Genomic DNA, 17327 nt, shown 5'->3' on the forward strand with positions numbered 1-17327 from the left:
AGCATTATCGAGCACTTTCGGCACGTTTATGACCTCACTTGGCCAACTCTTCTTTGCTGAAGATCTCTTTTAGCGCCATTCTTAACCTTTCGTTGCATGCCGCTGCGATTTTCGACCAGCCACCTCAAGTTAAGTAAGGGAAAGCAGACCAATCGCAGACGCCGGCACCAGCCCCTTCATGCGGTTATCGATTTTTAGTGCACTGGCTCGGCCCGCCTTCGAATCCCTCTGCACTTGAGCGTGCTCCTCGCCTCTTGTCAGCCAATTAGATAAGACAAGCCGTTCACTGTAGGCAATGTTATTCGTTTTTAAAGCAAACAAAATTGACCTCTTATACAAGAGGAGAGCATTTAATTGGTCTGTTCAGATAGCCCTGCGAGTCACCGCCCGATGCTTCCGTCGGCGGTTACGCAAATTTGACGTCAGGTGATCAGAATAAAAACATATTGGAATAGTTTTACGTTATAGGGCCCCTGGACAGTGTTTCTAAGTACCATAGTGCCCACACCACTAGACATTGATCTTGTTAAGAATAATTTATGCATAGAATAGATCCACTACATCCAGCCTTTTTTACTTAAACAATATGTTATAAAGAAGCCCTTCCTAGAGAGCACCAGCTTCAGTGCGCTTCAGTCTTGCAAATATCATTGAAAAAGCTACGGCGCACTTGTTCACGTGGTACTTTGTTTCATACTTAGCTATGAAGACAACCCGAAGATTTTTCTTTACTGAAAAGCAGTTCCCAGCATACAGTTCTAGTACGTAAATTGGTAACACAATATGGGAAAAAATCCCTTTTTACATGATGAAAATATTCGAGCGCTTGGAATAACGCATCTTGCATCCTACTAACTGCAGTTAATCACGAAATAAGTTGCCAATAATGTACAGGCCTCTCTCTATCTACCCGTTAGTATTGTTACTGCTTCTTCCAGTTAACAATTGGCAGCTTTACTATGCGATATTGTGATTGAAAGAGTGGTTTACGCAATGGCGGAAACATTACGTGTAGGAGGACAACTTCGGAAGCTCTCACGCACAAAGAAGTTATCGAGTGCTTTTAAAAAAATGACATTGAATGCTCATGTTCGACATCTTATGTGTTGTTTCTTCCTTTATCTTTTTGCAGTCGTCGTCATCTGCGCATCACCCGACACGGTGCGAGAGATTATGCTCACAGCAGATGATCTTGGCATGGACAACGGCGACTTCGTATTTTTCTCCGTGGAATTATTCACCACGTAAGTCCCCGTCCATCATTTATTATTCCCATTCAACACTGGCGATCTTGAAAGTTTTGTGTCAGTGAGAAACGAACGTTCGACCTTTGCTCTGCTCACATTTCGAATTATAGTTATTTTCTTTCCTTTTTCTTTCTGCATGGTGTCGAACTTGATTGGTTCCGTCCACCACCTGAATGCATATGTACATGGAATGCACGCGTGAATGTTTCTGAATGTATTTTCTTATTTCAAGCTTTCTTTGTTTGTGCTTTCGAGGTATTTTCGATCATACGGTTTCAGTATTTGCTTTACTGCAATAAAACATGACCGAATTTGCAAGGCATATTATTCTCGACAGGCTAATCATCAATAAATCGGGATAGCGAACGTAAAACACATAGCGAATGTGGCGGGCCAATGAGAAAGCTGTTTAGAAACAAAGATCATTGTGAATTCGGTCCATGCGTCTACAGGGAGTGAACGAAGTGTCATGATCTTGCAATATCTGTTAGGCTCTGCTGTCTCTTTTTCTGTAAAATTCTAATGCTGCTTAGCCCTTCCACTCACCTATAGTGACGGTAATGTATACCAGGCAGAAACCCGAAATGCGCGATGATTGATAATCAATGTCCCTTTTCAGTTTCTTTCGTTCGTGCAACATTGACGATGCCGCCTTTCAGATTCAGATTCAAATTCAGCTTTATTGGTTCCAAAAGAAAGTGTTTAAAACATCACAAATATACAGATGAGAGTCCCAAAGTGAAAGAACTGTAGTGGGACCTTCGGTTCGTAATAACAACATTGATGGTGATATCTGTAGACAGCAAATGAGCGTTGTTATCAAGTAACATCGACCGATCTGATACATTAACACACATTTCATATAAAATCAAACAAACACGAAAAATCACGTTATAAAAGAAAGTCGGGAAAAAGCAGGAAAGAAACGGAAAAAGGTAGCTCTGCCGAAGATTTTTTAACTTTGAGTGACTGGCTGAGCATGCCCTCAAAGAATTTTGATTTGGAAGGTGAAGAAAAGAGCAACATAAGAAAATATCGCAGTGATAAAGAAAGGCTGACTGTTACAACCAGTGCACGGGGCAAATCTATGAAAGGCCTCGTTCGAAATGCATCAAATCGGGAGCGATACACAAGGCAGCTTCATTCCTTTATTGACACGATCAAAGGGTGAGATTAGCGTACGCGCGAAAGTGGCACCGGCGACTACTTGCCTCAAGATGTAGTTTATTGCTTTTGTCCATGTGGTGCTGCACACTGTGATACGCTTCCATATGTAACATATACATATACCACACGTTATACGTTATATACTATGCATAACGTACATATATAATGAATATACTTGTAAATGCGCTGTTCTAGATAACAGCATAAGGAGCACCAACATTGCAGAGAAATTATCAATACAACACTGCGAACAAGACAGCGCTACTGTTGAACAAGCAAAACTGAGAATACGAATAAAATAACATTCTCATATGAAAAAGATTTTTTTAGAAAAGACCATGTGTTGTATATACGCGTATATACGCTAATAGCGCCGCGCTATTCTAAAAAAAAAATATTCGAAGCTGTGTGACGGCCCTTTTGCATGGAATTTGTTTACCACAGTCCCAATATATTTTTTTAAAGCAGAAAAAAAATCACATGATGCCTCTCATGTCTCTGCAGCTCCTTCGTCAAATTTTTTTTTTTTTGTGCTCTCGAGACGTGATACCTCCATCCCAGGGAGAAGTTATAATACACTAGCACTTTTAAGGCGTCGCACTATTCGCTTCCCAGTTTTCTGTAGTGCTCAAATCTTCACAGCACTATGACGACGAGGTCTGATTATATATCCCTAATGGCATGTGTCGGCACTGTTTTTCAGCTATATGTTTTTTTTTTCCTTACGTGTTGTGCACAGGCCAGGCATGTTATACTGAATTTATTGGTATTTGAATAGCAGTGTTCTGCCATGAAAAGGAAAGCATTCAGGGCCGGCTTTCGCCTGATAAACAGGAGAATGATATTTACAATAAATATTTTGACGTGGAATGAAGCCATGCCTATCACTGTTGACAGAAAGCAGCCCTTTATGGCTTCGATCCCAATGTACGGCAGCTTTCATATGAGAGAGTTAGCGCACGCTTGTTAATGGACCAAACAAAGGCCATAAGAATGGGTTTCATCATGTTGGTTGTACTAATACTTTAGTGTCTAGTAGGACCTCTCGTTTTAAGACATATGCCCCAGCACCGCAACACTCTGTAATCTCTTTAGGAATTATGTGCGTGATTCATTTCATCGTTGTGTGCACATAATTTGCCGCCACACATATTCTACTCGGTGCATGGTTTGCTGTTACAGTTTGGCTTTATTGGGTTGTTTTATTGCAGTTTATTATCTGATGCACTATACGTTAAAAAAACACTGCAGTCGTAGGAAAATACACCCAGGATTTGAGTTCAGGATAGTAGCACAAACAGGGAAAGCACAACTTCTTACCGTAGCCTTTTTACTTTACGCTTATTCATCCAATGTTATTGTTTCATTTTAGCCGACAATCATTCCTCCTAAATGGTGTTACATTGATCCGTAAACAAATGTAGACACATCGTATCAAGACGAGTAGGTATTAGTTGCTGTCTTCTGGATATGGTGGCGTGTAGAAACTTCTTTGGTGGTATTGTAATCTATAATTGCAGAATATCTTTGCTTTTGCAGAATGAGGCAGTTAGACTAGAACATCACTCGAGCTTAATTACTATGTGGCATATTTTGTGGCAGAAAGCCGCAACCGAAATAAAATTGATACGAAAACTGCATTAAAATTGACATATTTAAAAAGGAAGTTACTTAAGCAGAAACTGTTCTGCCACATTTTGAGGTAGATTGTTTTTAATCACGGTTGTGTATGACAAGTTCGTCTTCTTTACTTGAAATTACCACTCAGTCTATGATAGGTTACGGAAAAATGTGCCTATGGCCGCAGGAAGAAACAGCAACGTAATGTCGACAATGTTCTAAAGCAGCGCGAAGCCAGAAGAGAGAAGCCGTCTTTTGTCTTCCGAAAGCGGAAACAGAATCCCTATGACTGTGGGTTCCCGCCTAGTTTTGCCAAAGTCATGGTACTGTGCTGTACTCTTACCGAAAAACGGCAAGCATCAAAGACACCTGCCATATATGTAGGCGATTCTCAGAGTTACAACAATATCTCAATAACCGGGCCTCATTTTCATGGTGATTTCTTGGAAAGTAGCATTAAGAAAACAGTGGAGCATCCTTTGAAGTTTCTCACGATTACCCTGCCACGTCTTGCACGTGGCGTCTCTCTGATCTTGTCTCTGATTTCCCAACATCCGCATTGCCAACGAATCTCTATGATGTGACTTCTGATTTCCGTACCCGCTGTCTTTTAGGAGCTACGGATGTGAAGCGCTCTCGAGGGAGCTTTATAGTATCCTTGGCTTAAATGTGGGGCTACGTCGGCATTCTTTCATGGTGGTGGCATGCTTGGCTTTAAGTGGCAGCTCCTCATTGGCAATACGCGTCTGCTGTAGCGCAGCCTCTGACATCCTTAGATACATAGGTACGATTCTTTGCGTTGCAATATGTTGTGTCTAGCCCCCTCCTCACTGCTGTAAGCTTCTATGACACAAAGATCGAATTGTGAACTCGGCAACGTATCATCATCTAAACAGAAAGGGCATGCAAAGATCACGCAATCCTGCTGATTTCACATAGGTAGTATGGAAAAAGAGCAAGCGACATGGCTAGCCACGCTTTCAGGCACGTGCAGAGGTGTGGATGGTGAATACGAACGCCTACGTGGTAATGTGTGAATACTGCAGTTCGTGCTTTTTTGGGGACAGTGAGGCTCAATTTGTGCAAGGCAAAATGCAGAAGGAACTTCAGAAGGGGGCACATAAATGTTGGGATGAGTTGTGTAGCTTATTAACGCCACCTACTCCAGCAGCAAAGCATGCAACGTTGTTAGATCCCTTCGCCTACCAGTATAGCTGCTGGCAGCTAAGTGTACAAAGAATCAGTAAGGCTGTCTCAAGATACAATATAGAAAGGGTTCAAATCACATTTTCTAGTGTTTGACATAAACGTTCAACTAGTGGAGACCATGCATGCATTGAGCGCCTCGTAAATTGACGGCGCCTTGTCATGATGATGAGACATATATGTTTGTTGTTTCTGTTTGTTCATTAACTGTACACTGATGGGCAGGTAGGCTACGTAAGTGATGGCTTTCTCAATGCACAGTTGAGACACTTGCACACACACATCACAAACGCACTAAACATAGAAAGTCTACAAAAAATGTTAACAAATGAAAAACAAACTAAAATAGGTAAAGTTACCTACACTTGCCCTCGTTAAGTAAGAGTACACGTGCACTGTAAATAAAAGTGCTACTAGTCGCGTAACAGCCAAATGTCATTTTTCAAGAGATCAGGTCATCAAACAGTCAACGGACATAGATCTCATAGATATCTTCAATAGAATAATCGATGGTAGAGTAATAGGTCCACATACTATCACGTGGTTCCCGGCACATCTTGACTCCTAGCTGGATTCCCTTCCCAACCTCAACGACATCGCACACGTCCAAGCGCGCGCACTAGCCCACCGCGCGGACGCGAATGCGAGTCGAGGTCTTGTTGAACCAAGGCTTGTCGGGTTCTGAGACATTGTTTCCACCTTTAACGAGGTAAATAAGCACTACTACCTTGGCAGGAGCATCTACTAGTAGTGAGTAGTGCCTCTTCTGAATCCTAGAAAAACTTCCGTGGAACTGAGCCATTTAGGATAGTACACCTCATAAACTGCATCTTCAAAGTAATAGAAAAGAGTATCAATGAACGAATACAATGGTTGAATGACGTACAAAATTTGCTACATCAAAATTTATCAAGTTTTCGTTCGGGGCGCTGTACTATAGACATCAATATGGATCCGCCGCCATCTGAGGAAGGGGGGACTGGGGGTTAGTCTCCCAACCCCCGCCAGCCCTGAACCCCATCAAGGACATAATAAAGTTTTATCTCTCTCCTCTACCTGTATGGACCACGCCAGAACAAGAGGAAATTCCACAACTACCATATTCCTGGACATCGCATACGACCTGGCTAGTCACGTTTATGTCCTTGAAGGCATAGTGCTACTCGGCATTAGAGGAAAGACGCTACGTCTGATACGCAGTTCTCTCACAGCCAGACGGATCCTCGTAGTGACTAGTAACGTCTGGCCGACTAGACTAGTGACGCATAAAGTTCAGCAGGGAAGCGTGCTAAGTTCCCCATTGATTAACGGAGTTATCTCGCAGCTGCCTCTTCACCTTTCGCTGAACATCTGTTGCTCAATATAGGGAGAAGACATTTGCATTTGGACATCGGGACAAACACTTCAGATCTTCTTACTTTTTCATTCATGTTTTTTTCCTTTTCCTTTTTTTTATTTCAATAGCAATTATATGGACAGTCCAAGCGCATTTCTGCCGCCGGCATCCCCCTAAGGTTCTGCATAAATTCCAAGGGCGATAAAATTGTCGCCGCACGCCGTATGCTGTAAGTGCGAGTGAAAGCGTGTCTAGGTGAGCCGGTTATCGCGGCTCAATCTCGCACACGACAGGGGGGAAGCTTTCTTTATGTTAATTTTCTTTTTTGTTCCTGTCGCCTTCCCAGCCCCCCGCTCTCTTACCCTCGTCTCAGAAACCATGCCTAGAAACGTCAAACGACAGCGCTCATTTTATTTTCATTCTTCCTTCACCGCCAGCCGCTGCCAACAATGACCGCACGTGACGTCACCCCACTAACCTGTTAAAGCTAACCTGCCGAGGGTAACAAGGGCGCTTTTGACGAAGACAGGTCCACCTACGAAACGTAGGCCAGCCTTTTTGAGGCACCTTATCTCTGTTGCGCATCGTCTTAGCCATGTTTCTAACTTTTAAACCGCAGATCACAGAAGGAACTTTGCAAGCGGTGCTTAAAGAATTAATTTTTGCAGGAATGGGGCATTAGCTTTTGGGCTGACTAGTCAGTAGTGCTACGATACACACTAAAACGTCCTAAATAGTTTAAAACCTGTTTTCATGGTACTTGCTACAAATAGTAAAAATCCATCGACTTCTATAATTATTCTACATGGGCGCTGACTGGGGACCCACCCATGCACTTCAAAGCTACTGAAAGAAAGGAGAAAAGTATTATTCGAATTCAGATATATGTGGCTGGAGTGCGATGGGGAACCTTTACACAAGTTGCTTTAGTACGATCAGTGCTAGGATACTCGTTGCCAGTACGTCATGATATACCATGCTCAGGAGACAATGAGGTGCACCTATTTATTGCAAGAAGTCTTCGACTTTGTCTTGCAGTTCCTAAGTCGACGTCAGCCACTCTGGTCATCACAGAAGCACGAGAGTATCCTGTCCCTGTGTCAAAGGAGAGAGAAAACATTACGAAATTTTTTTTCACGTTTACTGAGCATTAACGCCGCAAGCTACTGGAAGTGTGATCACTGAGAAGTATATGAATGCTTGTTGCTGGGCTAGTCGGTTCATTGTTTTACGCAATGAACCCCTTCTGTATCCCTCTGTCCACTCCCCTCTGTAATGTCTTCGCGCCTTGAGGGTATCATAAATAAATAAATAAATAAATAAATAAATAAATAAATAAATAAATAGATGTTTACACGCAACCGAGCCCATGCATCTCGGGGCCGGAGAAGCTGACCCTTTGTGGAACATAGTATGCAAGGCTGCGTGTGACTTGCGCAGTCGGCGTGGTGTACGACGTTCCACTTACTTGCGACAGGGTACATATCAGCCAGACAGGCCTTTGCGTCAATGACAAGCTGTTTATCAAGAATAAGATTCGTGCACATATACCTACGCACTGTGATTCATGTATGTGCGGGCCAGATCTTTCCAACATCCGTATACTTGGTAAAAGCAACGATTCCTTATCACGGGAATTAATGGAGGTTTATTTCATCAATATGAAACGTGATGTCTGTGTCAGCTATATGTGTGCGGCTTTACACAGCAGAGAATCGGAATTTTTGGACTGTGTAACTAAATAAAGATGCAAATTTGTTTCTTATTACTGTCTGAAAGCCTACTTACGCACCTTGCTACCTTCTTCTCTAAATGCGATCCCGTCTGCTTCAGATAAACCTATTTGCGAGACGCTCTTTTCTGTCCTGAACAGTCTTCCGCTCCCGATCACTGAGAAATCGATGTAATTTACATTCACAATATGTCGGGTACAAATCAATAGTTCCCGGTTTTTTTTTTTTAATTATAGGGTTTTACGTGCCGAAACCACTATCTGATTATGAGGCATGCCGTAGTGCGGGACTCCGGAAATTTGGATCACCTGGGGTTCTCTAACGTGAACTTATATCATTCCGGTTTTTCTACACGGTGGTGAATGACTTTTTAGAAATGGTTTTAGGTGCAAAAAATAAGACACGGACAACAGAATAAAAGACACGGAAAGCGCACGCTTACAACTCATCTTTATTTTTAATGACTGCCGTTATGGATGATTCTAGAGCTACGAGTGTTGAAAATATTGAGGGAATGAAGAAAAAGCTTCAAGTTTCGGCAATCGTTGCGTTAGAATTAGCGTTGTTTAAAATGTACATTCAGCATGCTGGCGCAAACCTAACGTACACAGATGACTGATAAACGACAGTTCAGCGTTTTATTTCGCGATACCGGCATTAGTACTGCAACGCATATTTAGGTTATGTCGTGTTACGACACCAACGATGCCAGAACTCTACACAGTTTTGGAAGAAACAAAGTTTATTGCGACTGGCCAGCCTCCAGATAAATTGGTAGTCCGCGCAGATTCACCACCTGAATTGAGCTGCTCTGCAACGTTCAGGCAAAAAGTGCATAGCAGACTAATCGTGGAAATTGCTGAGCTGACACAAATTACGAAAACTGGCGACCATGAAATGTCATTTCAGTGGGTTCCAAGTCACACCGACATAATTGTAAACGTGCGAGTGAACGAATTGGAAAAATGGTGCACACGAATCTGGAAAAGAATTCGCCATTCCGCCCTTTCAGCAACGAAATTAGGAACATCTTACGAAAACTCTTAGGGAGAAGATAATCTGCAGCGTTCTTCGATGAAGGGTCCCAAAGATCGCTGTCGTGTGTCATAGTTGAAATTCGCTGCACATGGGAACATGTTGCTAAGTGCAAAAAGCTTGTTTCAGCGCTCTCGCCGTGGTGTGGCTTACACAAAGGACTGTATAAGATCAATTGTGCAAGCTCCGAGTCGTGTTCGTGTGGAGTGGCGTACGCGTAAGTAGGCCACGGGCTGCTGGACTGCCCGCTATACGTCCAACAAAGGCAACAGCTGTGCGTCGAAGTTAGGACTATGTGCAGTTAGTGGCCTTGAAAGAAGAGCTTTCAGTGCAGTGAATGACTTTGCTATAAGGACGCGGGCAGGTGCTCGGAATACTGGGAACGATTTTGTGCAGACATTCGCCTTCATTCTCATCTGTCGTTTCTATTTTTTTCAATCACCTTTGTATATTTGAGTGTTTCTGGTGCTAAAGTGTTCTTTCTATGTTATCTTTTTTATCTGAAAGCAAAGTATATTTTAACGCGAAAGCCATAGGTGTCGATGCTGGCGGTGCCCTTGGGGAAACTGTGCCGTGGTTAAAAATGGCAGGCACCGCAAAGAGTAAAAACACGTAAAAAGGAGTCGTAGTTTCGCTCGAAAAGCGAAGCATTGATTACTTCATCAATGAACTTTGCAAACACAGGCTTATTACGTTTGGAAAATTCATTGATGAAGTCTTGTCAGCGTAAGCTTGAAACAAACTTGTGGGCCCAGGATAAGTATCTAAGTGACTCGGGCTATTCTCTGAGCCTATTCACCTAGTAGCTGAAAATGTGAGTAGGAAGTCTTGGGCAAACTTCAGTGGCGGACCAACAGCACTAAAGCAAACACGGTGGCCAAAGTTTCATACTTGCACACCACTTCGCATAATTTGCGAAGGATAGCAAGCAAATCTGGCGCGGACATCTGGCGCGGCTTTGCAAAAACGTAAATGCGGACAGAAGAGAGTAGCCCGATTGTGCCATTAAGCACCGTGACGAAACCGTGGATTGCCTGCAAGGCGTCGTATAATTTATACATTCTTCATGTAGGAGGGCGTACATAGGTCAAACCGGAGGGTGCTTTAACTAGGATCTTTAAGAATATCAATACAATGTCAAAAAGCGCTGTCAGGCAATCTAGGAATACACTGCCGGGATTGCGGCTGCGCCCTAGTCTACGAAAATACCACCATTCTAAGAAGGGCTCAAGGCACAATGACACGAGTGATAACTGAAGCTTATGAAATCGACACAATAGAAGAATAATGTGTGAGCTTTCCATCTTTGGCCTTATTGGAGAACGAGGTTTCTAGATACATCGCCTTGAAACGACCAGATGCGATGCGATTACAGTGATGACACGTGTGGGTTCTGTACTGTATCTTTATATGTTTGTCTCCTAGGTTTTATTATCGAACCTCCGTCGTCATACAAACAGCACATGCGATCAAATAAAACGTTTAGTTGAAAGTCATCACTGCGTATGGTGTCTTTCTTATTTTTGGTTGCTGTCCTATTGAGCTGCTCCATGTTTATTGCGAATCCAAACCAACTAGCCCGGCAACGTGCCCTAGCAAATGGTCATATTTCTCTCGAAACTTTGTGAGCAATTTTTACCGTGTCTTGCACTAACCAGCGACAGCACTGGAAGGTGGGGAAAGCCGTCCCTCTCTTCAAATCAGGTAACACGCATTTGCCCGATAACTATCGCTCCACATTATTAACAGGTATTCCTTGCAAAATCGTAGAACATATACTGTATTTGGACCTAATGAAACTTCTGGAGAATTTAATTTTTAAGAAATCCTAGCACAGATTTGGGGACAACCTTCCTGTGTGACATGAGGCTATTAACGTTTGCAAAGAACCGACTGCATTTTTCTTAGTTTCGCTAAGGCATATGGCTCGGTATTGCATGACTTGGCTCTTTTCAAGCTTAGTAAAACCAATATTGATGTTAACGTATCTAACTGGATTAAAGCCTTTCTAATGAAACTAAATATGTAACTGCTATCAATTACACATCTGTTCTCTCTTTTGTTGTATCCGGCGTAGCACAATGGTCCGTACTGCGGCCTTTGTTGTTTGTTGCTTACAATGATGACCTTCCTGACAATATTACCTTTTAATCTGTTCAACGTTTTGCCGACTGTTGCGTCATTTACCACAAAATAACAAAAACACCACCGATTCGTTAAATATTGAAAATGATTATTTCCGTGTAGCTTTATGGTATGATAAATGGCTTATGCGACTAAACAGTAACAATATAAGAGAATGAGGTCTCGTTTCGCGCTCAATTGTCGTGTGTTGTTTTTCTAGCTTACGCCTTCTCCCTTCGTCACTTTGCGCAACAGTGTTAATTATGAGAATAACCCAGTGCCTTAAAATGCAATCGATACGTATTATCATAATGGACCTCCCCTAAATTCCATTAACTGGGATGAATCACTTTACGTTTACATTACTAATGACCTGTCGTGCAGCATGCATGTTGACTACGTACCTAGCAGCCGTTAACCGCACACTTGGCTAACTGCACCACAACTTCTCCAAAGCAGCTTATCCTTACAATTATGGGGCTTTACGTGCCAAACCATAATCGGATTATGAGACATGCCGTAGTGACAAACTGTAGAATAATTTTGACCCCTTGGGGCTCTTTAACGAGTACCTATATCTGCACACGAGCAGACAAGCATTTTTGTATTTTGCTCCCGTCGAATTGTGCCTGCCGTTGTCGGGATTGAACCCGCGACCTCGAGCAATGCCACAGCCGCGAAGCTATCACTGTGTGCACAGAAGTGTTGGTATGACGTGCGACGCCTAGATGCTAAGGCGCTACGATGTCGACTAGACACTGCGGTGCTTTTATGAGGCTTTGAGTCTGCACACCGTGCGGTCCGCTTTACAAAATTCTATGGTGTTTATTTTTCAGAACTAGCGGAAACGTACCCTACTGTACCTTGAACGTAAATTTATTGAGTTTGTCGGCAACCGCTTTCGCGTCTAGCAGTAGCGTTCTCTCGTCTTCTCACGTCACCTCCCCCCATATATGCGAGTTGCGAGCGAAGGGTGCCAAGGCTGTTATTCCCTTCTTTCTTGGCTGCGTCGGTCCTACCAGTTCTCTGCCTGCTCTGCCCTACCTCCTCTCTACCATCCTGTACACCCCCCGTCCACCTCTGGACGGTTGCACGTTGTAAAAATGTAGTCACTGCAGTTCCTGTTATGTGTTTTTTTTCTTTGGTGGGAAGGGGGTCACGGATAAATACAGCTGTCAAAATGCCGTCGTGACGATGCCCGAGTAGCTCTAGGGGCCATTGTGCACGTGAGGCGCGGTGCAAATGTCCAAACGAGCTTCTCGCGTCACCTTTCCTTTCTGTCACACTATTGCCATGTATATGCACGTTGAATCACCCCCCAAAGTTGTGTGCAAGACAGCAGCAGCAGCAGCAGCACTAGTTAAAAGTCGAAGAAAGAGGAAAGAAAGCTTCACTTTAAAAATCAAGCAAGTTTGACACGTTTGCAAATGTTAAGGCGAAAGTCTGATTGCACACTTGGCATGCTTTTCATCACGGCTAAGATACGTTTATGTAGAACTGTCGCAATTGTTCATATCTAAGCGAAATGGCTGCACCTACTGGTAGCGGACCATTGCCGTCAGGGCCATGTTAGAGGGAATGGCAGTATGGAAACACAGTTTGATGAGCGGCATCAGAAACAGCGGTGGAAGAAGACGACGACGAAAACGCAAGCAGTGGCACGAGTGCGAGGAGCAGTATGGGATTGCTGGCATGATGAGCGGAGTCGCAGCCAGCTGTGGAAGACGACAGCGACGAACGCGCGAGCACTGGCACGAGCGCGTCTCTGTGACCACGTGACGTGTGCAATCAGGCACGCACTAGGCACACTCTCAGTAAGCCAGAACCGTGGAGCAGGCATGTCTTTAGGGAAGCCTGCTCGCCTCGCACCCCGGAGGCCTGGGTAACATTGCCACCCAGACCGAAGTGTGCGAATTTTTTTTTCAAACTCACTAATTTATTTTGCTTACAGTAACTTCCCTGAGAAATGTGACCCGAAACCTAGCATTTGTTCACGTGATTTCACTCTATGCCGCGTCGGCCACTTTTCGTCACGGCGCAGTTTGGCCAAGGTCACCGCCAAGCACACCGTCAACGTAGGCATATACGGCTTTCACATAATAAATGAGATTGCTGCTTCTCACGCAAGAGATAAGAATTGTATAGTTAAGCCATGAGGGCGTATGCTGTACAGCTGGGGATGTATTCTGTAGGAGTCAACCTAATGGACTGTCCATTTCGGCCGCGGCCGATTGGCTGAGGCCGCTCGTCTAGCTCCTCCTCGCTCGCAAAGCTGCATCCAATACGCAGCGATCGAAATGGACAGTCCACTAGGTGGACTCTTACAAAATACTTCTCCCGGTCTTTATTATTTCACCATTTAGTCAACGTGTCTTGCTTCGCATTGTAACAAGCAGTGCCAAGCGCTTTATTTATGAACCATTTATTCGTCGCCCATGTAGTGGCTCCGCTCGCGTTTCGACTTTCCAGACTAGGATTACATCAGTCGACTAGGCGAGGGCGATCGACCTACTTCTTTCCTCCAGTCTGGAGCCGATCATAATCTAGGCTGTTCCTGCAGGACGAAAGGCTCTTTTCTTTCTTTTCCGTTTTTTTATATTGAAATCTCACCACCGCAACACACCTTCACCCTGCAACAACCGACGCACATTGCGACGTAGCACACTCCGCAAACAAACTCTCTGTCGGGACAGAAAGATAGGGGGCACAGCGAGAGCCTATGGGCGTCTCAGTTGTCTCATCAACCTGTCGAGCTGGAGCCTACGCCTACTAAGTGGGCGCGGAAAGCAAATTGACGTGCGGTGCTGTGGCGGCAGGCACAGAGTGCCAGCACTCTCGTTCGAAAACGGCGTCGCTGCTGCGTTCGCCATTGGTAGGCCGATGTCAAGTTGGAAAACAGTGGCTGATCGACCGTGTATATAGAAACGCATATCGATGTGGTACGTGGATTCGCAGTGGGATGACGGACGAGAGTTTATATTCACCTAGACGACAAGATGACGCCCGAACGAAGGGACAAGAGTGAAGACGTTGCCAGCACTATCAATCTTTCTCTATATGGTTGGTGTTTGATTTGCAAAACAATATTTTTTTTTCAGCAATGAAGCAGAGCTATGGCTTAGATGTGACATATTTTGAACGCATGAGATTACGACGTTATTATTTGAATTAAGTGTCTGTAAAGATTTTGAGGCCGCAGTCTGGCGTTATTGCAAAGGTAGTCATACCGCCTCTATAGCAAATGAACCATAGGCATGAACACTGTGATGCCAAAAAAGGACTTCTTTCTTAAACAGAATATCTCCTCCTTTGGACAAAGTGCAACTTTCGTCTAGGAATAAAGTATTCAAGTGCCATGCGCAATATTTAAATGGGTTTATGCACTTTGTGATGCAGCATCTAGGAAAGCATTGTGGCTGCTTGTAAGTATGCAACTCCGTGTTTACTAGCGCAAGCCGCAAGACACGTTCCTCACAGTTTTGTTGCACGAGATTACTGACGAACACGTATTTACTGTACGTGACAACCCTACTCTAAGCATACCTGCCCAAGCAATTGACTGAAACAAAACAAGCAAGAACCTAAATTCTTAACTGCGGCAAATATGCGTTGGCCGGCCAGAAGGAACAGACTTGCGAATAGAGCGTGCAGTTACTGTCATAAAAATCACATCACATCCTCACTTTTTAAACAGTTCTGCAGTTTTGTATAGTGGAAAGAATTTTACCGCGTCTCAGTGGCAATACATGAGCTTCTATGGATTACGGGTTGGTTATTAGTAAGGTAGTAGAAAATGAAGCCCACTAGCCATCCGTTTTCTTTTTTTTTATCACACTTTGTCCTTACATGCTCTCTTCATGGAGTTATTGTCGCACGTTCTTCAATTGTTTGCCTTTGTTATTTCAAGCGTTTATACAAAGGCACAGAGGGTGAAGTGAAAGACCTGTGTGTTCCATGTTGCCTTAGGACACCGCCATTATTTACAAGTACGTTCATAAGAACTAACCATCACGAGGATGTGAAACGTTGACATCTATACCAGACTATATTTATATGGTTAGAATTATATGCAGTAGTTATTTTTCTGACCATAATGTGTCTTGATTCTCTTCATCTCAAACAATCATTTTCGTTTAGTGTCAGAAGCGACAGCATCTGCGTGGACTTCATTAATATACCGAAGTATGCTTGCGCGATCATGCACAGTCAAATGACAAGTAAACTAGTGCCGACGCTAAAAATACTCAGCCGGTCTGCCTATATGTGCCAAAGGAGGCAGCTGCACTTAATAAATACCTAAATTGCTTGTCCATAGCTCTTTACAGGGGCCTATAATATCACGGCTCACAAGAAATAATTAGAATAAAACACAATAATCGTTAACAGATGCGGTTAGCAGGGCCTTTTGCTGGCAGAATATTTCATTAGGGCAAATTTATTACCGGTACAGAGAGAACGCCGGCTCCTCACCATAAAAAAGAATGAGAAAATTAACTAAAAACTTTAATGCATTTATTTTTCAGGTGTAGCCTCCAAATCATGTCTAGCAGTACCTACCGCTGCTATAAATGGTCAATAACTAAATAATAAGCTTGGAACGTACGGGTTTAACGTTGCTGCACATGGAAACTAAACCGTCAAACCAAATTCCTCATGTGAAACAAAACAATAAGAGCCTCTGCGGTGACTTCACTCGCATTGGGTCTTCCCGGGAAGCAATCTAGGAGGCGCCATTCTTACACCGCCGTGGGCTGCGAAACACCCGGCCAACATGGTCGCAGGGCTCCTCGCACAATCGCAATTCTTTTGGGATTTGGCGCATCCTCTTTTTTTTTTTTGTTTCTCACCTATTTTCCTCTGTCACCCTATAGAGGCAGCCTGCATAAGACCAAGTTAGGATTCCCTAACACAATTCTGGAGCACCGGTCGTTTGTGCGAGTTTCAATCGGGCGCATCTGGAAAAACACCTTCTCTGCATAGCAGAAAAATGGCACGGCTCGGCGTCCTATTTGTTGTTGGCTTTTCAATTTAGCTCCGGTTTTCATCTTATCACAAACGTTCGAAGAAGGGGCAAAGGCGAGGAAACAGAGGGAGAAAAAAAAACACCCCTTACTATTAAATAGACCTGAAGTCGCGTGTCAACTAAGTTTAACCGACAATGAAGTGCACATGCAATGGGAGTAATGCGCACTTCGTACTGAGATGCTAAAGTTACCATGTTTAGATTAAGTGAAGTGTTTGAGCTCTCTTTAATATTGGTTAATCACCGCAACTTCATTATCTCATGTTAACCTGATTCACCATGCTAAATCATTCCTTGAACATGTTCTCCAGAAGTAATCAAAACACCGAAGGTATATGGCAATGTCCGTGTAGCTCCTAGCTGTACTTTTGAAGTGAAAGCTAAGGAACCAAAGCGCTCTCATGGCACCACTACCGGAAGTAGTCCCGCAATTTCATTCGCGTTTTCTTGCATGGAAAATAAATAACGTAATTTTTTCGCTTTTGACAGTATATAGTTTGAAACGACACGTAAGAGTCAGCTTCTAAAATTTTATTTTATTGCTTACTTTGTCCCTTTTCGGTTTACGTAAAAACAAGGGCGCTGTACGTTTTGCACATTCCTCAACGACAAAATTGCGTCCGTGTCTTCTGCAAGGAGGTCGACGAACTCCTTGGTTTTCTTGTTTATTACTCCTTGCTTTTCATGTGAGTGTTCGCCACTTGATGCCCCGGCTGTAAGCTCTCCTGCCTGACAGCTCTGCTGAGAACTAACGCCGAATTTCAGCACCAATGGCTATCAAAGCGTGCAAAACATGTGCACGTCTACGCGGAAACCCGCTGAACCCACCTGGAAAT

The 17327-nt window shown here is 43.6% G+C and overlaps 1 protein-coding gene across 2 annotated transcripts in view; it reads left to right on the forward strand.

Annotated features, from left to right (window-relative positions):
- Window positions 1–17327, forward strand: part of LOC142582439 (atrial natriuretic peptide receptor 1-like) — a 279999-nt gene that overhangs the window by 142532 nt on the left and 120140 nt on the right. For both annotated transcript variants that reach the window (XR_012828436.1, XM_075692164.1), the window contains exon 2: window positions 1133–1244. Coding sequence is in view for 1 of the 2 variants with exons in the window: in XM_075692164.1 (XP_075548279.1) it covers window positions 1133–1244 (112 nt within the window). In the remaining variant the exon portion in view is untranslated. The remainder of the gene's footprint in view (window positions 1–1132; window positions 1245–17327) is intronic.

Source organism: Dermacentor variabilis, chromosome 5, assembly GCF_050947875.1.
Source record: "Dermacentor variabilis isolate Ectoservices chromosome 5, ASM5094787v1, whole genome shotgun sequence".
NCBI classification, from domain to species: domain Eukaryota; kingdom Metazoa; phylum Arthropoda; class Arachnida; order Ixodida; family Ixodidae; genus Dermacentor; species Dermacentor variabilis.